This window comes from Bombyx mandarina, chromosome 20 (genome assembly GCF_030267445.1).
Source record: "Bombyx mandarina strain Sakado chromosome 20, ASM3026744v2".
NCBI classification, from domain to species: domain Eukaryota; kingdom Metazoa; phylum Arthropoda; class Insecta; order Lepidoptera; family Bombycidae; genus Bombyx; species Bombyx mandarina.
Window position 1 is genome coordinate 7,917,901 of NC_143226.1, and position 24,708 is coordinate 7,942,608.

At 41.2% G+C, this 24,708-nt stretch overlaps 2 protein-coding genes across 2 annotated transcripts; one reads left to right on the forward strand and one right to left on the reverse strand.

Moving 5' to 3' along the window:
- Positions 1-6,297: 6,297 nt before the first annotated feature.
- LOC114249463 (uncharacterized) lies at positions 6,298-12,371 on the reverse strand. The gene is made up of 8 exons (XM_089735760.1): positions 12,237-12,371; positions 11,006-11,348; positions 9,981-10,040; positions 9,340-9,483; positions 8,699-8,887; positions 8,135-8,425; positions 6,590-8,041; positions 6,298-6,320 (listed from the first exon to the last, which is right to left on the reverse strand). The coding sequence occupies exons 1-8, from the start codon at positions 12,369-12,371 to the stop codon at positions 6,298-6,300; spliced, it is 2,637 nt and encodes an 878-aa protein (XP_089591886.1).
- A 928-nt stretch (positions 12,372-13,299) lies between these two features.
- Positions 13,300-23,480, forward strand: LOC114249412 (uncharacterized). The gene is made up of 8 exons (XM_028182986.2): positions 13,300-13,472; positions 14,398-14,608; positions 15,149-15,213; positions 16,625-16,693; positions 17,534-17,617; positions 18,101-18,682; positions 18,906-20,405; positions 22,131-23,480. Exons 1-8 carry the CDS (start codon positions 13,430-13,432, stop codon positions 23,000-23,002), a joined length of 3,426 nt encoding a protein of 1,141 aa, XP_028038787.2. The 5' UTR covers positions 13,300-13,429; the 3' UTR covers positions 23,003-23,480.
- Positions 23,481-24,708: the final 1,228 nt, after the last annotated feature.

Consider the following 24,708-nt stretch of genomic DNA (forward strand, 5'->3'; position numbering starts at 1 on the left):
GTACTTATGTAGTGGGCGTACACTGTGGTACTTATGTAGTGGGCGTACACTGTGGTACTTATGTAGTGGGCGTACACTGTGGTACTTATGTAGTGGGCGTACACTGTGGTACTTATGTAGTGGGCGTACACTGTGGTACTTATGTAGTGGGCGTACACTGTGGTACTTATGTAGTGGGCGTACACTGTGGTACTTATGTAGTGGGCGTACACTGTGGTACTTAAGTAGTGGAATTTTAGTAATCAAAAATAAAAACTTATCTTTGAGTGTTGATTTTGTTGCTCGACCATGCTGATTTGTGAAGTAGATGTATAGGCTCATCGGCTGTTGCTGGGGGGTAGTCTTCTTCCGCCGATATGGTTAAATGGTCTCCAGGTTGTTGCTGAGCGGAGGCGGCATGTGATCCCACTTCTGATGACGGAGGAGAAACGCTGAAGGAATGTTTTTAAAAAGTGTGACGTCAGCATTGTTGACGTCACGGTCATTAAGTTCTCGATGATGACTCATATTTGGGCTTCCAAAACAAAACTTCACGAGAACTGCGTATATTGCACGAGAAGCATAACAACGTTACAGAGAGATCCGTACTGTACTACGGCTCGGACACGAATGAATAAACGCTTTTTTTTTTTTTTTTTTTTTTTTTTTTTTTTTCCTACCTAAGCTGAGAGCCTTGAGAGGCTATGTCAGCGTAACCCTAACTTTAGTAGGTGAGCTCACGGGGCTCAACCTGACGATGTTGCTAACACGAACCCTAGCAAGAGCCGTGCTTCGCAGAATCTACCACCGGATCGGAAACGCGACCCACTGAGAAGATCCGGCGAGAAACTCAGTGGGCTGTGTCTGAGAGTTAGTTTACTCGTCGAGCCCTTCGTCGCAAGCGACGGGTTCGACGAGAACGGTGACCGGTGCTTGAAGTACCTAAAAGCACCGTTAGTGGATCGGGAGGATCCGAGATGACGTGTTTTGGGCGACGTCGACTGCTTTCCATTCTGTCCGCAGGATCGGGAATGTAGTTACCGGCGGCCACGATGAGAGGGTTCTCGTGTCGTGCCGCTTTATCGAAGTGGCGCATGGACGCCGACTGCAGATACTTACTGATGGACTCTAAGTCCAGGTCGTCATGGAGGTCGACGTTCCTGACGAACCACGGGGCTCCGACGGCTATCCTGCAAAAACGGGATTGAATAATTTGGAAGGATTTTAAGTGTATGCGGGCCGCGTGAGCGAACACTACACTTGCATAAGTCATGACGGGGCGTATGCAAGTTTTGTAGAGTGTCACCTTATTTCTAAGGGACATTTTACTTCGCCTACATATCATCGGGTAGAGACGTCCTAGAATGAAGGCGGCACGGTCGCGTACCGTCTTAATGTGGGGGCGGAATGTCATCCTACTGTCGAGGGTGACGCCTAAATATTTGACCTTCGGGGCCCACGGTATGGGCTGGTCGAACATCGTGATTGGGCGAACGGCGGGGGCGGGGGTATTGACGCGCCTAGTCGGGAGGGGGATGCTCAGCGTGGTGTTCGGAGGGCGACCCCTTTTGAAGAGCACCGCTGTGCTTTTCGTGGGGTTAATGTCGATGCGCCACTTCCGGAACCACTGTCCCATGGTGGTAGCTGCGGTCTGAAGTCGTCGATGAAGCAACGCCTTCTTCCTACACGAGTAGTAGATGGCGGTGCCATCGGCGAAGAGCGCCAGATGGGTCTCCGGAGACCGGGGTATATCGTTGATATACAAACTGAATAGTAACGGGGAGAGGGCGGAGCCTTGCGGGACTCCGGCTGTAACGTGACGGGGCCGGGAACGCGTTCCCTCGACTCGATATCGGAACGAACGGTTCGACAAGTAGTCTCGTATGATGAGCACGAGTCTGTCTGGCACTCCCATGTTATACAGTTTGAATATCAAACCGTTGTGCCAGACTTTGTCGAACGCCTTCGCTATATCGAAGAAGAGGGCTCCTGTCGGAATGGGTTTCCGCCTGTTCAGCCCTAGTAAGATGTGCTCCGTGAGGCGGTGCACTTGATGGACGCACGAGTGTCTGGCGCGGAATCCAAACTGCTCGTCTATAAGAATTTTATTCGCGGATACGAAATCCCAGAGGCGTTTACGAAGGAGCCGTTCGTATAATTTGCCTATCGCCGGGAGGAGACTGATGGGGCGGTAACTCGCGGTTTCGTTATTCGGTTTGCCCGGCTTGTGTATGCCGATAACGTCCGCTTCTTTCCACGCCGCGGGAAAGATGCAGTTCGTCATAGCAGCATTTAATATTGTGGCCAACATCGTTATCAGTTGGGCTGGTAACAGTTTTAGCGCGCGGTTGCGGATGCCGTCGGAGCCGGGAGCTTTCCGTGGTTGTAGGCTATCGATCGCCTCCTTAACCTCGGAAGTGGTAATGGGGGGTAACGCGTCCGAGGGCGGCAGGGAAGCTCTGCGCTCGACCTCCCTGTCGACGAACTCGGTGTGTTCGGGGTCCGCGTGTTGAGTGCTGGTGGTGCACTGTTCTTGCAGTGCATCGGCCAGCAACTCTGCCTTGTCATCGTCATCGTAAGCCGGTGGTTGGCCTGAGGGGCGTACGAGAGGCGGCATAGTGACGATAGTTTCGGACTTGAGGGTCCTAGCTAGTCGCCAATATGCTTGGTGAGTGGGCGCGAGTTCTTCTAAATAACTATCCCAGTTTTCGTTTCGGGCGTCGCTTAAGCGGGATTTGACCTCCCGCTGTAAGCGACGCATCCGAGTCCGGTTTGAATCCGTGGGATATCGATCGTAGGCCCGGATTGCCGCGTTTCTGATTCTAACGAGGTCCCTAAGATCGGGGGAAAGTCTGATGCGGTGGAAGCAGTCCTCCACATCGACTTGTTTCGAGGATCTTATGATCGCCGTCGAGACGTGATCAGTGAAGATGTTTATGGATTCGACGATATCCTCGGGGGATGGAGTTGAATCCGGGCCGCAAGGGAGGATTGGTGGAGCGGTGTCAGCTAAGCACGTGCCCAGCTTCTTCCAATCCACCATGGTCCTCGTATCTGGTTCGCGGTTGAGTGGGCGACCGAGCTGCATGACGACAGGTCGGTGGTCTGAGTCGAGTTCTGACATTGCCTCGATGGAGCGCAAGCGCAGAGTTACGTTCCTCAGCAGTGCCAGATCTATTGTGCTCGGACGACGCGCGGCGTTGTACGGATAGCACGTGGGGGTCGGGGGGTTGAATATTTCGAATGTGAGGTCGTCTATGAACGCGTCGAGACGCCTACCGTTCACATTCGTGCGATGGCAGTTCCACCTAGTGTGGTGGCAATTTAAATCGCCTGCCAGAATGACCGCGTCCCCCATACCGAGCAGTGTCTCGAGGTCACTGCTCAGGAGGGGTTTGTCAGGAGGGAGATATACGGATGCGATGACGATCGGCTGGTGTCCCGTCAGCGCGATGCGGCACACTGACGCCTCGATGTGTAAGAGCGAGGGAGTATCGAGAGGGACGCAGTGCAGGGCCCTCCTATAGTAAATGACAGTCCCGCCCTTACGGGTGGAGAGTCTGTCATTCCTAACCATGACGTAATTCGCGACTTTGGGGTCGCGACGCGAGGGCTTTAGGAAGGTCTCCTGCACCAGAAGGATGTCGATGAGATTGTCGCGAAGAAACTCATAAACTTGATCGCGCTGACGCGCGAGTCCGTTAGCATTATAAAATGCTAACTTTAAGGAACGCGGTTTTACCCTACCGTTGTTGGCCATTGATTACCGGTAATCAAGCCAGCGTTCGCTGGACGGACTCGATGACGTCCATATGGTCGAACGTCGCGTATAGGCGGTCATCGGCCGTGACTGCCCTGCGCATGGCGTCGGCGAACGAGCGCATGCGATCTATATTTATCGCGGCGATATAATCACGCACGATTGAAAAGTCGTTTATGGCAGGCCGCGCGGGGCCGGGGCGAGGCGCGGGACCGGGCGCGAGGGCGGGGCGCGGCGCGAGCAGGGGCTGGGGTGCCGGTGGTTTCCCTGCCAACGTGAGCGGCAGCGGTTTTGCCCACGCGGAGACGGTGGGCACCGGTGCCGGCACGAAGGCAGGTTTCGGCGCGCGGGGCGCCGAAGTCTTTGGGCCGACGGTTTTAGATGGCGCGTTGGCCAGACGCTTCCGCGGGGCCTTGGGGCATCCGCGGTAGTTGGCTGTGTGGCCCTGCTTCTGGCAGAGCACACAGCTCGGCGGTTCGGTCGCGGTCTCTTTGACCCGCGAACAGTCGGCTGTCGCGTGGTCACCGAGGCACTTTACGCACCGCGGACGCGCGTGGCAGTTGCGCGCGGAGTGGCCATACAGTTGGCACCTATGGCACTGACCGGGAGTGCCTTTTTTGTGTGGGGCCTCGACGGTGACCCCTGATAACCCGCAAACGGTGCGGAGGCTTGAGGCAATTCGTTTGCCTTCGGCGGTTGGTTCCAACGCGACGAGAACCATGTTATACGCGAATTTATCGCGCCCGCTGTGCATACGGTGCACACTTTTGATTGGGTACGTTTGCCTGATTAGGTCTTCCTTGATTAGCTCGACGTCGAGCTCTTTTGGTACTCCGCGTATTACTACGCGGAGCTCGCGGTCCTCCTGGAGTGCATAGGTGTGGTATCCTATGCTCTCCTTTCGGAGGTAAGAAGTGAGGGCCCTATGGTCGCCCGGCGTTGCGACCTTTATTTGAATCCCGTGCGCAAGATTACGCGCTTGGGAATAGTTGATTTTGTTGGCCGTAAGGGCCTGGGATACCCGGTTCCACGCGGATTTTTCACGTAGGATTACGGGCGGGGGCGCGACGATTTTGTTGACGGGCACGGGTTTCGGCGACGGAGTTGCGCGGCGAGGGGAGTCGGGTGTGACCACGACTTTAGGACGCGACGCGTTCGCGGCCTTAGGCTGTTTTGGCGCCGTGGACGGTTCCACGGCACGGGCGCGTTTTTTGCCGCGCGTGACGGTTTGGAACCCATCCGAGGGTCCGGGTTCGGGGCTGGCGGCCGACTCGAACTCCATTTCCGACTCGGAGTCGGAGCCGGAGCTCGATGCCGCGCATGACGCGATCGACGCGGGCGCGGGGGTGGGGGGCGACATCGGCGAGTCGGGGATAATCGCGGCGGCGGCGACCGGTACGTGGGACGCTTTCAGGTTGGCCTTATAGGCCCGGAACTTCGATACTATGTCCGGGCAGAATTCCCGGACAAACTTCGCGAACATCGCGGGGTCGTCTTCGTCGCACATCTTGGTTTGCCCGGGGGGGGCGTCCCCGGGACTTAAGGCACACTCGCCGAAAGGCGAGTCCCCTGAGTCGGAGTTCACCCCCTGCGCTTTACCAGCAACAAGGGGGGGGAGTGCCTTTGCCGTGAAAACGGCAGGCGGCTGGGGATTGGGGTGGAAGTTGGGAAGGTGGGGACCCCACTGGGTTGTGAGTGCCACAACAAGCGGTGATCGCAGCGGGGTTTTAGTCTTTAAAAAGACTGTTTTGCACGCCGAATAAGATAATTAAATATAATAAATGGAATGAATGAATGATAATGAGTTGTCGTTTTCGATTGCAGAACTACGAACTCGAAATACGCTTTTCTGAATCAAGGTCGCGATGCCAGCGACAGAGCGTCCGGAATGCAAAACAAGGTCGCGATCAAAGCGACAACGACGATGTCGTGCAAACTAGACACACAATCGCGACAGCAGCGACAATTTTTCAGGAAAACGCGTCCGGGCTCAACAGCGTTGCGATCGGAACTGATTTGAATAAACGCTAGACAGCACGGCCGTATTTATAGGACTTCGTACACGTCAGCGTGTTTACAAGTATTAAACACGTGAGCGTGTTTTCAAGATTTTAAAGTATTGAAATTACAATAAAAGGGACTGTTTAACATCAATTTCTTATCAGAGTAATTAGTTGATGATCAGTAGGTAAATAGTCATATTTGCGCCGACAGGTAAATAAAAGCGCAAGTGCAGCGTTAGGCGTTCCCCGCACGGTGTACCGATACCGATTTACGGCGATATGCTGGAGAAGATTGGATGTGGAGGACCATTCATTGTGGCGGACTGTGGTAGAGGCCTACATCCAGCCGTGGAGAGATAAAGGCCGATGATGATGGTAAAAAAGATGCGAAACATAAAGTTAAGGGCTATTTATTTGGAAATTCGACAAATTACCTTTTATTACATTAAAGATAATTTTCATGGACAAAAAAAATCCATATCGTAATTTATATGTATATTGTTTCATTTCGTCTGCATTACTTGCTTTATGTTTCTAGGGCTGTACGCTTAAAATTCATCGAGTCGATTTTTGTTTATCTGTAATTAATATATTTTATTATACATTCAACTTTATTAACGCAATTATTTTGATTTCGGTTCAAGTTTTTTTTAATAGTTTCAAAAATAAAAAGGTAAGAAAAGTACCGCTTATGCTTTGTATGTGGGCTATAGTAGTAATATATTTTCAAAAGGAAAATAGATCATAATTTTACTAAAACGTGGGTGTGAAGATACACCATCATGCATGTTTGTCGCGTAGAATTGTTGTGGTGTAATTAGCGAACACAATATAGTATACAACTTACTTAGTATGATTTTTTCTTCTTTTATTTTAACATTTTCCGATTTCTTAGCTAGCGCTGGATCAACTTTGCCTCTTAAATATCTAGGTATAATACTCTTTATCCGTTTCTTAACTTTAAATTTCTTTGCAGATCTTTTATCCCTAGGGATGATGTTCAAATTACTCTGCCATTTCCTCATAGTGTCTTCTAATTCTTCCATTCTTCTTCTTGTCATTTCGTGTAATCGTTTCTTTGCTATTTCCTTAACTATATCGGCTTTAGGCACTTTCTTTTTCAGTAATTTTTTAATGTCTGCTTTCGAAGTTCTTAAGATATTCTTCAACTTCATCATCAATGATTGTTTTTTGATGTTTTTTATAGATTTATTATTTTTATTATTATTTTCAATGATTCTATTTTTGGGCTTTTTCATGTGAAGTTTTAAAACTGTCTTGATTTTTTCGTTTATTGACATTAAGTCTTGAGTTATATTATCTATTAGGTCATTACCTATGCGATCGTCTATTGGTACCATTCTTCGGCTGCCCGCAAAAGTGATCAAAGCTAAGGCATCACTCATTTTACCGATGTCATTCATAACAGCTAAATGTAATAATTTTAAAGCATAATTTCTGTCATATATTGAACTATTTTGAAGATCTTCTGCTAATCGATTCCATTTGAATCCAACAGTTTGTAGTTCGTTGGTTAGATTATAATGAGGTGTATCGACTGTTATACCTAGTTTTGCTAGATCATCGACATAGTAATCGTTAACAAGCCTAGATAATAGTTTAAATGTTCCACGGCTCAAATTATTAAGTGTAATTAATCCACTCTGATTTCGAATTATCATTTCAAATATATTAGTTACATTTTTAACGAAATTTAAATAAAGGTCACTATTATTTATGAATTTTCTAGTTAGTTTTAAGTTTAGTTTATTAGATTTTTCCATGCTGATAAAACGTTTCATGGCAGTGTATAAAAACTTTAATTCTTTTGGCAATTCTTTTGTATTAATTTTTTTTATCAATATAAAGTCCCTCACCACTTCGTATACGTCTCGTTTTAATTTTTCTAACAAATTTTCAAGCTTATTCTTATCACTTCTCCGAGGATAACTCTCTGTCGATAGATCATCCATAATTTCTAATTTATAAATAGAGACAGTCGAGTTTGTGCTCGTTATGTTTACGTCAGATTTAGAATCGAATTTAGTAAACTTCTGAATACTATCTTTGACGGTTATCAAATCCTGGAGTTCTTTACTTTTCTCATTTATGATATTGATTAAAGGTTTTAACACATTGCTTTGTAATTCGTCAACTGTATACGTTTTGTTATCGTTGTTGTTAGTCAATAGCGATATGTTTTCATTTGGGTTCCGTTTAATAATGTTGAGTTTTTCGAGGCCAGGATTGTAGGTGTCTAATTCAATAGGATCCAAGACGTTTATTTGGTTTTTGAATCCTGAAAATAAAGACCAAATAATATTTTTTATTAGATTAAAAATTTCGTTTTATTTTGTTAGTTAAAATCAAATGCACAGATCAAAACACCTACCTCTAGAAACATTAAAATCTTGATTTCCTTTTGCGAAGTCAAGCAAGTCAACAATCACTTTATTTGTAACAGTAGTTACCTCATTATCTTCAATTTTATTCACAATTTCAGATACATTTGTAGTATCATCAAAATCCATGTAATTGAAATCTTTTTCTTGATGGCCTTCTAGAATTTTTCGCCTGTTATTGTTTGCTAAGTCCACCGCGACGCTATTTAGGACGTAATCGAAAGCTAGATAGTCATCTGTGAATTTTGTGGTTGTCAACGATCCCGGAGATGTAGTGGTTTCTGGAGAGATAACTTTAGTTAGTTGGCGGTCATTGTGCAGGGCTGATGTGGCTGTATTTACTTTTAGACTTTTTGTGTCTCGGGAACAACTTCATCCCACTCTCCCGATGATAACATCATATTCTTTATTAAAAATATATCACATGGACGTTTATAAGAATTGCGCGGCTGGTGGTTTGAGTGGCTAAATAATTGAGCCAAATGACTTTAAAACGTTTGTTCTCAAGCTCACAGCTGATGGGACTTATCGAGGGCTATCATCATCTTACTCACCGAAAATTAACGAATCGTTTAGATCGTTTTGATCACTCAATCCTTTACCATTAACTGTGCTGATATTTTTCTCAGCGTCAGTCGAGAGTCCGTACAGCCATTCAGTTATTTCTTGGTAAACGCTTTTTGTATTATTCAGTTCATCTCGAGATTGATCTGTTGAACGTTTCATTCTCGGCATGTTGACAGCTGCAACATAGTCATACATTCATTACGTCGATTTCGTATTAAAAACCACGGAGCTCTTCGAATCCGAAGCGTATTTTTTACTCAAAAAAATGTACTGGTATTTGTTAAGGAGATGCTATGGGTCGATTTTGGACTATACAGAGATCTTTCACCGAAATGACAACGAGGTTGTTAAGAGAGTTTTAACTATGAATGTGAAAGGCTTTAGACTTAAGAAAAAATGGATGGACTGCGTGAAAGATGATATGTGTAAGAAGGGAAGTGAGCGAAGAATATGATAGAGGAGTATGGAAGGAAAAAACATGTTGTCGACCCCAGGTAACTGGGAGATGGGCCAGAGAATGTAGATGAGAGATCTTTCGCTGAATAGGTTTCAGTCCAAAGAGTCTGGTACTCCTCCATTCTGGGTGTTAAATCGTATTGAAACTACTTAATATTTTGCTACAGCTTACAATTTGTCATTGCATCTATGACTGACAGCAAAACTTGTCGGTCCACGTTGACCTTGAGGTCAGGCTTGCATCGCGACCTCGTTGAGCAGTTCCACTGACCTCGTCCATCACAAGTGCACGACTTGCAACCGGTGCATATGTTTTCTGGGGAAAAGAATAAGCTAATTTTATTATCGCTTCTTATGCGGGCGAAATTTGTAAGTTTTGTGTTTTTGTTTGTTTGTTTCAATTACAGAATATACTGCGATAAAAATGGATCTAGTAGATGCGTTGGCTGCTAGGGTGTTTTAATTATCATTATGAAAAAAAATAGTGAAATATCTTGTTTACCATATTTTAATATAACAAAAATAGTATTGCGAAGCCAATTGGTTGGTTCTGATGTGAAAAATAAAACTTCCTTTACAAGTATTCAAAGTTTGATATTCCAGGCCGATAAGAAGAAACTGGTGCCATATACAAGGCAAAACAATACTCATAAATTACACATACATTTTTAATTAACTACTTTATATATGACGAACCATTGAGCGCGGTGTAAAAATATACATAAAATAAGGGCTAGAAGTGTCGTTAATTAAAATTTCACGCTGTACCAATTTGCTAAGAAATTTCCATAAATAGATTTTGAAATAAATTACCTTTCGTGCAATCTGTATACTTTGATACAAGTGGAATGCAATCAGTATCGAATGTTGACGCTGAAACAATGGCACAGTAATGTTATGTTGTGGTTACTAGTACGTGCCTACGTGAGAGTGTGTGTTCCCAGGACTTGTTTACCGGTGGCAACTACAGCTTCCAAGATTAATCAGTCAATCATCGGAAACATATTTTTGTAGTCCAAGACTATGTTTAGCATTGTGTCTGTGGATATTCAGTTTCCTACGAAGCTAATGGCGTGGTTACTGGAACTCATAGTGTACACAAGGTGAATTCATCTTGAGATGAAGTTGAGGTCTCAATTGAATTGTATAACGCGGAACCGATCTTTGCACAGAAAAGCTTGATTCCACTTGACTCGACTCCTACATAGCAAGAAGCTGGTTACGCTATACGCGTCACGTCAGGTCTAAGTTTTAATTGCATTACCATCGTATTTTTTTTTATTGCTTATATTGGTGGACAAGCTCACAGCCCAGCTGGTGTTAAGTGGTTACTGGAGCCCATAGACATCTACAACGTCAATGCGCCACCCACCTTAAGATATAAGTTTTAAGGTCTGAAGTATAGTTACAACGGCTGCCCCACACTTCAAACCGAAACGCATTACTACTTCACGGCTGAAATAGGCAGGGTGGTGGTACCTACCCGCGCGAACTCACAAGAGGTCCTACCACCAGTAAATGTTAGCTGTAAAGCTTGGCTGCTGGATTTATCTGGAACATTAACAGGTGTTGCCTTGTGAGAATCGAGCGTGTTCTGTATTTACTGTTTGGGATATTTATTGAATTATATTACAATTTACCGCCTTTATATAAGAGAACTATAAAATTGATGCGTTGCTCTTGGCGCCTGAATTTGAAAGACAATTGGTGTCATGGCGGAGATCGCTCGCTGACATTTTGACGTTCAGAAACTGAACAAGAGGACCTTCATTCATAAATATGCCATAGCTTATGTAGACAACTTGCCAAGTCGTCTACGAATTATATACTTATTTTACCGCTTTCCATTACATCGGCCAAAGCCACATCCACCTCGCTGCCGCTTCCAAAACCACCAGCATCGTATTTCTCCAAAACATCATCGACTTGGGTGAAGTATTCGCATGGGGTCCGGTCTATGGGAAAGCAGTCGTCTTCATAGCAAATCCTGCAGACTTCCTGTACTCTTCGGGTGGGGGTAGCTTCGTAGTGGAATTGTGATGCTGGAAGAAGATAACTTAAGCTACATATCGGGAAAAGAAGGAAATCCGAATTTCCGAAGAATATAAGTACTGGCAGACCCGTTATTTCCTCATTTTTCAAACAAAACCGGGCAAGTTTATCCGAATACGCACAAGACTCCTTAAAATGATAAACAAATTTAAATCTTTTCAGAAATTAGAACGTTCTAAGCGTTTACCTGTTACTTTAGGCTATGCAGAATCTAACCATCATATTCATATCTCTTAGGTATATGTGGATGAATGACAACTTTGTAATGCTTAATAAGCATGTCACGCGCAGGGAGAGCTGTGAAATGTTTTTTTTATTTTTTTTTTATTGCCCTTGTAGGCAGACGACCACACGGCCCACCTGATGGTGAGTGGTTACCGTCACCCATTTTTTATAAAAAAGTTTATTGCTTAGATGAGTGAACGAGCTCACAGCCCTCCTGGTGTTAAGTGGATACTGGAGCACATAGACATCTACCACGTAAATGCGCCGCCCAACTTGATATATCAGTTCTAAGGTCTCAGTATAGTTACAACGGCTGCCCCGCCCTTCGAACCGAAACGCATTACTGCTTCACGGCAGAAATAGGCGGGGCGGTGGTACCTACCCGTGCGGACTCACAAGAGGTCCTACCACCAGTAATTAAACAAAATTATAATTTTGCGTGTTTGATTTTACACCATGTTATTTCTTCACTGTGGAAGACAATCGTGAACATTGGTTAAGTACGTATTTCATTAGAGAAATTGGTACCCGCCTGCGGGATAAGCAGTTCCAATGTTCTAATGTCTTTAAAGAGTTCGTCTAAAAAAATGTTTAGCGGTCCAAGAAAGCCCAAGACAAAAAATTCGCAAGATCCATATTAAGTAAAAAGATATTGAAAAAAGTAAATCCGACTTTAATGTCGAGAAATACAACATCACCCAACCTGGTTGTATTACATTGCACGCCCAATGAAGAATATTGGTAATTTAATAATTTTTCGAACAAGATGATAGACGAGATAGTGTTCGCGACAAAACCGAGTTGTATATCTGTCTGAGCCATGAAAGCAGTAAACAATCCAAGGAAGCCACCGTATATACACAAATAATTCTCATTCTCACCGGAAGTGCCGATCACGCCGACAAGTAAGCTGACCCACACGAACATGGCGTCTCCGTGTGTACTGTTTCTCAACAATCGACAATGTTTACTGAATTCAAATGTTTCGGGATATACAATGCACTTAAGGTATAATTTGGGGGTCAATTGAACTAACTTCCGACGCGTCAGCGACTGCAGTGCTTTACAATTAGAGAAAAAATTATACAAACTCCTTTGCTATGGTGTACTGTGTGCTTAGTGCGAGTTTTTTTACGTTCTCGATAGCGTTAAAGTTCGCCCAAATTTGTATGCAGTTGAAACAGCGCCCCTAGCGGCAAACGTAGGCAAACGTTCCAACTCCATACAAATTTAAGTTAACTTTTACTGTATTGAAAACGTTAAATATCTTGCACTAAGAACACTGGTTTCTCACATACCACTGCCAATAACTGACGCTATAAAGACCGTCGACGTGGAGAAGCAGAGTGCATTGAGCGATCAACACTTCAAGCTAGACACGACCTTCAGCAATAAAGAGACCAAGTAAGATGAAGAGGTCCGTGTAAGATAAAACTACCCTGTGTTGTTGCGCGTGTGTCGTAACAGGCGACTCAGCCTGCCGGTTCGTAATGCCTTAAATCACCAAGAGGAGGATCTTTAACATCAACTCCCTCTGCACGTTAATGTTAGCTGTGGAGCTGGGACTAAGTTCTCCTCCTGCTTCCGGCTCGTCGGTCGCGAATTATTATGATAAGAAAAGAGATTTCTCTCTCATGCTCTGCCATCTTCTTCACCGAGATAGTGTCAACTCGCTGAAGTTGATGTACATCATGTGTTCATTGATTATTGGAAGCTTGAGACAAGGAGACATGGGGTACCTTTTACCACTTTCGCACGATTGCATTGTGGCAACTAGAAGTACTAAAACAGAGGGCTGATAAAACTGGTTACTACTGGATATCATATTATTGTAAAGTATGTTGATGCGTATAACGTCCCCCATAATTTCTCTGAATCCGTCCCTGCAACAAACCAGCAAAAATCAGAATGTTAGTAAACACGCGCCGGCTATTCGGTGATTACGTTAGCGTTCGCCTGGCGCAGTGACAGGACGGTGACTCAACATGCTGGTGCTGGCCCTCTTGGTACCAGCTCTGGTGACTGCTGGTGAGTACAAGCCCGACCATTGGGCGTCATTGTAATACAGAGCGTGTCCGGTTTGTTATCAAGTTATGCGTTCGTGACCTAACAGTTAAGATACCCTGCTCACTTGTATCCACTATACGGGGCTTAAAATACTGTTTCAGATACCATTTTTATAATAAACTAGCTGTACCCGTCCGCTTCGCTGGGCATTTAAAATTAACATTATTATTTCTCACCCTCACAAAGATTCTCATCATTAACGCCCCCGCAACTGGTGTAGAGAGTCCAACACTCATATAAATATGAGCCTATCCATTAAGTACATGTATTTTCTACATGGATACCAAGTTCCAAGTCAATCGGACGGTTCAGTAGTCATAACGGAACATCCGAAAAAACCACTGTAGATTTATATATTAGTATAGATAGACGGGCTGTGAGAGCTTGAAGTCGTCGTACCTTAAAGGATAAGACATCCGGTGCAATCGTATCTAGCAATGCACCGGTGTTTGGATCCCGGTGCCAAGTACCAATTTTTTAAAGGAAATACGTACTTAACGAATGCTCACGATTGACTTCCACGTTGAAGGAATAACATCGCGTAGTAAACATCAAACCTGCAAAATTATAATTTGCGTAATTACTGGTGGTAGGAACCCTTTGTGAGTCCGCACGGGTAGGTGCCACCACCCTGCCTGTTTCTGCCGTGAAACAGTAATGTGTTTTGGTTTGAAGGAGGGGGCAGTTGTTGTAACTAGAACTTATATCTTAAGGTAGATGGCGGTATCTGTTGCAGGTGCCATGAGCCAGGTGGGCCATGAGCTCGTCCACCCACCTAAGTAACCAAAAAAAAAAAAAAAAACTTCTGTCTATTTACTGAAGAACACAACTTCTTGGTGATAAAAGGCTATAATAAATAACCAAATAATCTTCATTCTGCTTTTAGAGTACCTGTCAGACACAAACTATACGATCAAACAAACAGATTCCTGTCCCGATGTTGGCTACTATTTCAAACGAGAACTACCGTCAAATTATCTGGACCCTGGACCATGCTTCCTCTGCTTCTGTCAGGGTAATGGCACGGCTGCATGCTGGCGAAGAGAGAATAGAAGATGTGACGCTGAAAGCTACCACTTTCATGGGATCGGAAAGCGGTATTTTGGATCACCTAGTTTTAGCAGTTTAATCAAACTTGAATTTCAGTGAACATGGTCCGGCTTTAGTTGGACCAAATCACTCCAAGTTGTGGGTTTTGTTGAAAAGTTGGGCTAGAATAATCTAGCCCAACTTTTCAACAAAACACAGCGTTGCAGTTTTCATAAATTAGTGTCGTTGGGTAAACGATCCCATGGCATACCCGATGTTCAACGACCTTTGGAAACGAGACGCCATCTGGCCACTAGCAACTGCAGTCATCTGGTGTATGACCCGAACACAATATAAATCTATTACGAGACGATGGATGTTTCTGCCCATATCAAGACACAAGCCTAGGAATTTTAATTACACTGTTTTTTGGCATTGTTGATACAGTTCACGGTTCACATAGTGTTAGGTGTTTTTGTCTTAAAGTCTCGGGTAGACGCTATGAAATGTGATTGATATTTCGACCTTAGCCTGAGTAGCGGCATTAATATTTTTTATGCTGTTTATTTTTTATTCTTGTTATTGTTATCCTTATTTTTTATGTTCAGAGGTACAAGGGTGCGCCGTGGTCTTGCCTTAGGAGACATATTCTTTCGTGATGCTACCAGGGATCGTGAGTATATGAAGTCCACATTTTTTAATTGAAACTTCTTTGGCGCCGTTGAGATTTGAAACTGAATGAAACGGAATGAAACGATACAACTTGATTACAAGGAAGATACAATAAAAAAAGTTAGGTATATACATCTAAAGGATTTAGTCTGCGAGATAGTAAGATATTGTAATTGATTGAGATGATACCATCATCTCGTTTTTACTATCGTACCGCCCGTCATCGGAGTAGAGTTATTCCATACTACATGAAGCCACTGCGTTCATCCACAGTGCATTTACAGAGATTTTTTTTGCCACGTACCATCCGGCTTTGGAATGAGCTCCCCTCCACGGTGTTTCTCGAGCGCTATGACATGCCCTTCTTCAAACGAGGCTTGTGGACAGTATTAAGCGGTAGGCAGCGACTTGGCTCTGCCCCTGGCATTGCTGACGTCCATGAGCGACGATGACCACTCACCATTAGGTGGGCCACACACTAGTCTGCCTACATAGGCAATAAAAAAAATAGATTAGATAAGATTCGCTTTTGTAGGAGCCGCGTGCGAAATACACACACCTTTTTTTTATAGGTCATCTTTTCCATTTGTTGTTAAGCGATTACCAACGACATCACAACGTGGACGTCATACTGTATTTGAGACACAAGGTTGAAGTCTCAATGTTGTGTTACATCCACTGTCTCATATTGGAAAAAACGGCAGTGCGTGATTGCGCCGCGGCAGCGGTACTCTACCGTTGCGTGCTATCCCCCAACCTGGGCCACTTCTACTATTATTAAGCTGTAAACGTTTCAAAATCAATGGGCCTTAGGTATGTTGTTCTCCTTAGTTATTGGTACCGGAAACACTTAACAAGTCTATTATTATACTAGACTAAAATCAAGCTGCCTCAACAAAGATATCGACTTGGGTCAGGCATATGGTTTCCGTGGGTCAGTGGTCGATAACCACTTGTCCAACGAGGTGATCAGCTTTAGACATATACTGAAGCTCGCTCGAAGTAAATACTATAATTGCTTTTATGGTTGACTGTCAATACAAGCATTGTGAGATTTTAGTATTATAATATTAAACTATGTTGACTGATGATGAGAATCAGATGAGATATGAGATTAGATTTTGTGCTGCTGATAGAATCGTTCCGTATTTTAAAACAACTAAAAACATCACTACAACTGGTAAACTCAACTTCGGTGGTGAGATTTAGGTATGATGGTACAAAGAAGATGAGGGCGGCCTTTCTATTAGCATGTTAATAATAAACATGGTTTACATAATATTTGGTCTCCGATTTCTCATGAATTAGTCCGTCAAGTAGTGAAAGATACAAAAGACGTAGCAGCACATGTTACTTAAGTAAACTGTAAGTACTTGACTTGAATTGAATAGGCTATTGATTTTCTATTTCAGTTTTCAACAAAAGGTTACCGGAGCAATGTAAGCCGTATGAATCCAGCTTCAGCGATGGCTGTCCTCCAGGTAAACGGACCTCTAGTTGTACTACACTAATAATTTTAAAATGTATGGAAATTTGTCTATTACAAAGAATGAATGCATAAGATCTTAGCCGATTTTGCATCCCAGACCTGATTTTCGAACTTAGCTCTCAACACCTATTGTGATCCGCTGATGATAGAGGGGTGGATGGACAGAGTGCTGATAGCGCCTTTGGATGGGTATAGGTAGAAGATGTAATGTTAAGAGTACACAGGATACTTTCTCAATCAATTCTAATTTCTGTTTGGCCAGTTAAACAGTCAAAACAATGTTTAATTAAGTTTTTAAACGGTGTGCTCGTTCGTCAAACAATTGAATATCGATTTTCGACGCTACGACATAAAGTCAAATTAGAACATCTTCGCGTTAGTAATTCATAAATTTAGGAAAGCGAGTATTATATTGGAATAAATCAATCCATCTTCACATTTTGGGATCGACCAAAAACAGAACGAAACACGAAAAATAAATCGGTTATAAACGATAGTCGATTTAAAACATACCAAAAAAAACAATCTCTGTACACTAAATTTAACGGCCATGTGATGATCGGCAAAAAAATAATTGATTAAGAGAAGTAAAGGCAAATGTACGCTTCAACTTTAGGGCATCGGTTCAACTAAAACTCAATAGGTTTTTCATTTTTAAACCTACACTGGAAACCGGAGATACTTTGCAGGGCAAGTATCTTCAGTCTGTAACCTATTGGCTTGTACAGAGCTATATATGCACTCAATTAATCGGTAATATTCATGCTTTAGCATGCAACATTGTGCTTTAATTATTTATACAATTTGCAACGCATTTTTTCCTGTAATCCAGTTGATTGGTGCATCGGTTGTACCGTCTGCGACTGCGACGCCAACGGGCATTGGGACTGCAGAGTATTGAGCTATTGTCCTGAACGTAAGTAGCCCTTGTTTCGAAGGAAGCTGAAAATACCCACTGAGTTTCTCGCTAGATCTTCTGAATGGGTCGCGATTCCGATCCGGTGGTAGATTAAGCGAAGAGCTGCTCTTGCGAGGGCTAGTGTTTGCAAATTCTCTCAGGCTTAGGCTGCCAGCAAATGGGTAAGGGAAAAGAAAGTTAGAGAAAGAGAGTTAGATTATAATTATATTTCAACACAACTTTTTTTATATATTTAAATAAGAAAACCTGGCACTTTTTTAAGACATTAAAATAAATACGTCGATTATTTGTATTGCTGTTCCTATGCTAATTATTATGATTAATATTAAAAAAGTTAATTGAATGAAAATTAATATCAAAATGTGCATGTTGTTAGCGACAGCACTAAACATATTTTTTCCGCATTCATATATTTTGAAGTTGAATAAGGATACAAAATGCTATATAGTTAGATAGTAATAAATTGTATAATTTTCATAGGTACTACAAAGAAACCCAAGAAACGAGGTGGCTCATTCCGAAGAACTGTCATCAGGAAAATGCCCATAAAAACCACTCCTGTAACCACAGTTAAGCCAAAAACTAAAAAGCCAACAACAAAGAAACCAGCACCAAATAAACCAGTAACCGAAAAACCTTCGATTAAAAAACTTCAAACCACAAAAAGACGAAACATTAACCGACTAAAACGTCAGCCGCCTAATAGCGCCAAATTACAGAAAACCAATAAATTTGTCGCGTCACAGAAACCTGTAAAGAAAATCATCAAAAACAACTCAGTCAAACCAAAACCAACCGGCAGAGACACTAAGTCCTCCACAAATCCACAAATAACGTTATCAAGTACATCACAATTCGCTCAGGAAGCTATCAGAAAAGTCTTAGAAGCCGTGCAACATTTTATAAGAAATGACGTGAAGAAAGGCAATTCATCACTGATACTCAAAGCGATAGAAGCAGAACGAATTGAAGCTGATATTAACAAAGACAAAACACTGACAAGACACAAACGTGAAGTAGGAAAGACTGTGGACGTTACGGAGTCTTTGGGTTTCAGTACAGGTTGGTATTTTCAGAACAATGGTTCAAGATCGTAAGTCCAAATACTTATGTCATATTGTGCATAATTACCCTATTTGTGAGTATTAATACTTGAGTAGTGACTATTTGTAAGCTAGAACCCTGGATTATTTAAAAAAATCATGTCCAAGGATAGTCGGCGTCTTCAACTCCGAACAGCATAGACACTTGAACTTCAATGAAAATACTTATTAATATATTTCAGATATTACCACTAATATGGAAAATGTTTCTCAAATAGAGAGTTTGTTAAATGCAAGTACCCATGTTATAACAGAAGAAGCATTACTAATATCGACACATTCACCATACTACTCCTACTATCTTGAAAATAATAGTCAAACCATTAACGAAACAGCTGAAATTCTCAATAACAATGAGACGAAAATAAATCTGACTGCAGTATTCTATAATGAAACAAAGCCGCATACTTTCAGAAATCAGTCTCTAGAATCTATGGATGATGCTTTACGTAATGCTAATGATTTAAAATTCAAAGATTGGCCACAAATTAAATTTTATAAAGGCAACAGAAAACTATTGAAATTGGAATTAATAAAATTTGACAATTTCGGTAATAATTCTAATAAAACTAAAGCAAATTATACCGATGCGAATACCAATAAAAGAAAGGTAACAAAGGTAAAAAAATTTGTGAGAAGAATTAAGGAGAAGAAAAATAATATTAAAAAAGTAATAAAGACATCGAAGAACAAAAGAGACGAAACACAAATTACTGCAATAGACAAAATAAAAAATCTTCAAAATAAATTTAAAAGCATTTTGAATCACATCACTAGTAATGCATCAACTGTTAAACCGAAATTAAAGAAACATATATTTATTAAACAAATAAAAAGATTATTCAATAAAATTATATCAAAAAAAGTAAAAAAATATGATGAAAGAGGTAATACTTTAAAAATAATATGCCAAGAGTTTGGACCTTGCAACTTTGATAAAAACCAGAAAAGACTAGTAAATATAAAAGTGATACAACTTAATATAGAAATAGCTAATATATTAAGGACAATCGAGATTATAAAAGGTCTTTTAAAATTGATGAATATTCCAAATAAAACAACAAATTCAAAAACTAAAGTTAATGATTTTCACACATTAAATTTAATACTAAATGGTAATATAGACGTCGCTGATTACAATCTGACGCAAACAGAAAAAACGCAGGTAGATTATATTAAAATGAATACGCAGCTGTTCGTAAAATCTGTCGGCAAATTTGCAAAAATATTACAAGATATTATTGTTATTGTAAGAAAAAGTAAACAACAATCCACCGAAACAAATAAGGCGATTGTTAAGCCCAGGAACAAAGTCATCAATGATAGATACAAGAAAAACAAAGATGACAATATGTTTGATGCATTCAAAGGCTTATTACGAGCATACGACTTAATTCACAATTCGTTTGTCAAGAAAATGTACAAGATCATAAAAACAATTGAAAATGTGAACAAAAAACAAAGCGTCAAACGTAAACTATCGACCTTTGACAATTTACCAAGAGTCCGAAATGTGAATAAAACTAATAATATCAGTGAGATTTTAGAGAAGCTCACCAGTTTGGAAGGTAGAATAAAGCTAAGGAGTAAAAGAGACGTGAGAAGAGACGATGCAGTGGAATACTTATTAACGGTAATGGAGTTCTTGTTGAAGCAGAATTACCGCTTAGATTCGAATCCAGGTAAATCGATTACTTAATTTTTATGACATTAGATGGCATAGCAATGCCCTTTATATGTCTTTGCAAATCAAGTGAAGTAGTAGCAATAGAACAAGCTTAGAGGTTTTTTTTTTATAGCAACTAAGAGGCAAACGAGCAAGGCGGGTCACCTGATGGTAAGTGATTCACCGCCGCCCACGGTCACCAGCGTTTACGCCAGTGCGTTGCCTACTCTAGTACTCTACTACTACTAGGTCTTTTGAGGTCAGAGAATCTAAATGACAACGGTCTTTAGGGTTATTAATTAGAATACAACGGCTTCTTCTATTTCATGCTATTATTAGTTATTTCATGCTATTATTTAATTATCATCCATCGTCGCACTTATTTTCCTAGAAAGCTTCTTAATTCTGTTCTCCTGTTTAGTGTTCTCTCCTGTCACCAACTTGCTTGCAGGTTTGAACAAAGCAGGAGGCTGTTATATTCAATGTAAAAAGCAATCGAGACTTTAATGTTAAATGTCAAGATGTGTTGATTTTACCACGCGTATGTAGTTACAGAGGAATATTATGATAGGATCTAGGATAACTAGGATCGAGCGACAGTTATCAATTTTTAAGCAAATAACAAAATGTGTATTTTAATACATATTCAGGACTAGCCGTCGTGATTAGGGAATGACATTCCGTAATTAAAACATACTTGTATTATCATCACTACATAGTATAAAACAAAGTCGCTTTCTCTGTCCCTATATACCTATGTATGCTTAAATCTTTAAAACTACGCAACGGATTTTGATGCTGTTTTTTTTAATAGATAGAGTGATTCAAGAGGAAGGTTTATATGTATAATAACAATTCAATCATAGAATCAACAACAATCCAATAATATAACAACAATAACATCCATTAAATAGTGGAGAAATCAATAATAAATTATAGTTTTCGAAGCGAAGCGAGGGCGGATCGCTAGTAATTAATAAATTTATGTAAACACTATACTGGTAGGCACTCCGCATCCTACTTACTATGAAGACTCATATATGTATGTACTTACACATTTTAATTTGAGGATTTTTATTATACGATATCATTCCTGTACAATGGTCTACTTGATATTACTATACTACACTGTAAGTGTCGTTCATCTTGAGATAGGCAGCGGTTTGGCTGTGCTCCCGGCATTGCTGACGTCCATGAACGATGGTGACCACTTACCGTCAGATGGGCCGTATGCCTACAAGGGCAATAAAAAACTACACTCCGCAAAGTGCCGGATGGTTTGTGCTTTCAAACGCCTGCGTTAAGATAGCGAGAAACTTGCACGACCGACATGAACTGCATTTCATATTCGTCTAAGGATAATCATCTCGTGACATCCACGATACTAGTCTCCTCTTCATTAAATTCCAAGTGGCGTTAGTTAAGTTTAAAATTGTGAAATTATTAAAATAAATTGATCGTTAAACAGCAAAAAAATATACAACCTTTACCTGATCCCTTCTCAGTTAATATAGGTGATTTACTTTTTCATTACTTTAAATTTAATAATATAGGTCACTTTCTCAGTTATATTATTGACATTAAATACCGAGATCTGAGCAATAACGTTCATGGCCGGAAAAAATCACGCAAGAATTACCCAGACGCTAAACTTTCACAACATTTCGCAAATTATTTCAATAGACCGTAAAGAAACCTTTTGTATCAAAATAATATAATGGAAATTTAACTTTATTTTCAGCGGACGATGGTATAGATCTGCTTCTAGATGCTATTAGAAACACACCGGATATAAAAACGACAAAAAAGAAGGTTCTCGAAGACGTTTCTATTGACACTAATGCGTTTCCTAATAGTGTAAAACTTGATAAACTTACAGAAGATAGCGTATTGAAATCAGAAACAGATTCTAAATACGTGGAAAGCGAAGAGAAAAAAACGATTGTTTCGACGACCGACAATGTAGAAGCAAGTGAAGATGATGACGACAGAGACTATGACGATAAATATGTATTTAACAGGAGAGTAAAAAAGGTAAAAAATGATACCAAAATTACATCTACAACCGAAAATACAATTCACACAACCAACAGTATAAGGTTAAATCCAGATTCTTCTAAACTTCAAATGATTAATTTTGAAATTAGTAATAATGATGATCAAAAATATGATGTGTACATAGCCGATAAAGATGTTATATTTAATACATCTACGGAAATAACTACCAGTGATCAAGGAATAAGAAAAGCAGCTTCTGACGACGAAATTATTGATGCCACTCAAAGTATTAATATGTCAAAACTAGATTGGTTCGGTGATAATGACAAAGAAATCAGAGAAGTTAGGAGTGAAAAAAATAAAATTGAAAGCTCTACTAGTACAGACACTCCAGTATCTACTCGATCCACGAAGGTAGTAGAAGACAATGTAAGTGGAATAACAAAAGAGATAAAGGAGGAAGAGAAGAAAACGAAGAGCATTGAACAGATAATGGTCAAAAAGCAAATGGAATTATTAAATTCTTTAGATTACGAAACGGAAAGAGTTTTAACAGACACTTCAGAGTCGAAAGACGAAGAAAAGTATTCGGAAATTAATTCGTACTTCGTTTAAATCTTGTATCCACTTGGGGGCGTATTGTGAACGAACGGGTTGCTACTATATTGCAACCTGCTGTTGTCTAGAGTTTCAGCTTAAAAGGTATAAAGATGTCCTCGCATTTCTAAAACTACAGACGCACCATGATTTTTTATATCGACAATTTGATACGCCGTAATCATCTTGGTCACCCGATTAAAATGTTTAACATTATTTAAGGTACATACATACACCTGCAGAGTAAAATTCTCAGTGAATGATTTTATAACATGAAGATCTATTGTTATTGTAGTGTTATTGCAATTAGTTGTAGGAAACTTAGCCATAAATGAATATTCTAGTACGGAGCAGTGAGTATTTAATGTCTCAAATCACTAGTTGAATTCAAAAGTACGTAAGACACAATCCGATCTGGATCAAGACTGAGAGGTGCACACCTACTCAATACTAGTGAATAACTCATACTAGTGAATTCAGTTACCGTAACGTAGGAAACTAGGGGTATTGATAGCTAATAATTTAATAATTAATTTATATATTACTGTAAATATACGGATTAAATCTAGTTCCAAATTAAAATAATGCAAATGTATGTGTTTTATTTTTCGAGATATCCAAATTAGGTATTATCCCAGTTAATTGATATTTTATGTTTATTTATTACTTAAGGAACGCATGGGCAAGATGGTAGTTTTTTTTTAATGATTGAGCTTTATGGTGGGCCTGAGGCCTTTCCAGTTTCACAAGGACAGGTGGGCGAGCCCGGACTCAGCCAGAGGGGTGGGATTTGCTAACAGCTACCCGAGCGCCTCCAAGAGAGACCTAACAACTCAAGAGCAGCTGCTTCGCGAATGAGGATGGTAGTACTTATCTATGAGACCTCACAATTCGTCATGGCACCTGTAAGCTATCGATGGTCAATATCAGGCTATATTTAGGTTATGTTTTGTACCGTATGTTCCATGGGGAGTGCTCTAAGAAATTATTTGAGATGATTCCATCATCTCGTTTTTACTATCGCACCTCCCGCCACTGGAGTAGAGTTGATCTTGTGAATTGGCGGTAGTTCTTTTGACGTTCAACAAGTATGTACTTTCATTTATGTTGAATAAAAATTTTTTTTATTTGATTTGATTTGATCCATACTTACTGGAGCCAATGCGCTCATCCACAGTGCGTTCCCAGAGATCTTTTTTGCCACGTACCATGCGGCTTTGGAATGAGTTCCCCTCCACAGTGTTTCTCGAGCGCTATGACTTGTCCTTCTTCAAACAAGGTTTGTGGAGAGTATTAAACGGTAGGCAGCGGCTTGGCTCTGCCCCTGGAATTGCTGATGTCCATGAGCGACGGTGACCACTCACCATGAAGTGAGCTGTATGCTCGTCTGCCTACAAGGGCAATAAACTGCAACGGCACGGGCAAATTATTGGTTAAAATAATGAAAATATGACTACATTTTTTTATACCCGAGTAGTGTGTTATAATTAGTGTGGTCACAATAACGCGGTCCGGTGGCTCCGGCCTCAATTAACCCTCGGATTTGACCATCCGATCTCGTGTTCTGAAATATCCGCTTTATAATATACTGTAATTGTAATTGTTGGTTAGTTATTTATATATTTGAATGTCTTTCCGTTCTATTGTAACCGTTAAGAGATTTGTTACCTTATTCTTATTGAACAGAGGGAAGGTTTACACTCAGGGTTCTATACGCCACTGAA

Coding starts and splice junctions, on each gene's coding strand:
- LOC114249463 (XM_089735760.1), bottom strand. CDS start 12,371: ATGTTCGTGTGGGTCAGCTTACTTGTCGGCGTGATCGGCACTTCCGGT. Junction 10,041..11,005: donor GGCCGATGTAATGGAAAGCG/GTAAAATAAGTA, acceptor CCATTGTTTCAG/CGTCAACATTCGATACTGAT. Junction 8,888..9,339: donor CATAGATGCAATGACAAATT/GTAAGCTGTAGC, acceptor ACTATGTTGCAG/CTGTCAACATGCCGAGAATG.
- LOC114249412 (XM_028182986.2), top strand. CDS start 13,430: ATGCTGGTGCTGGCCCTCTTGGTACCAGCTCTGGTGACTGCTG. Junction 13,473..14,397: donor ACCAGCTCTGGTGACTGCTG/GTGAGTACAAGC, acceptor TTCTGCTTTTAG/AGTACCTGTCAGACACAAAC. Junction 18,683..18,905: donor GTCTTTGGGTTTCAGTACAG/GTTGGTATTTTC, acceptor AATATATTTCAG/ATATTACCACTAATATGGAA.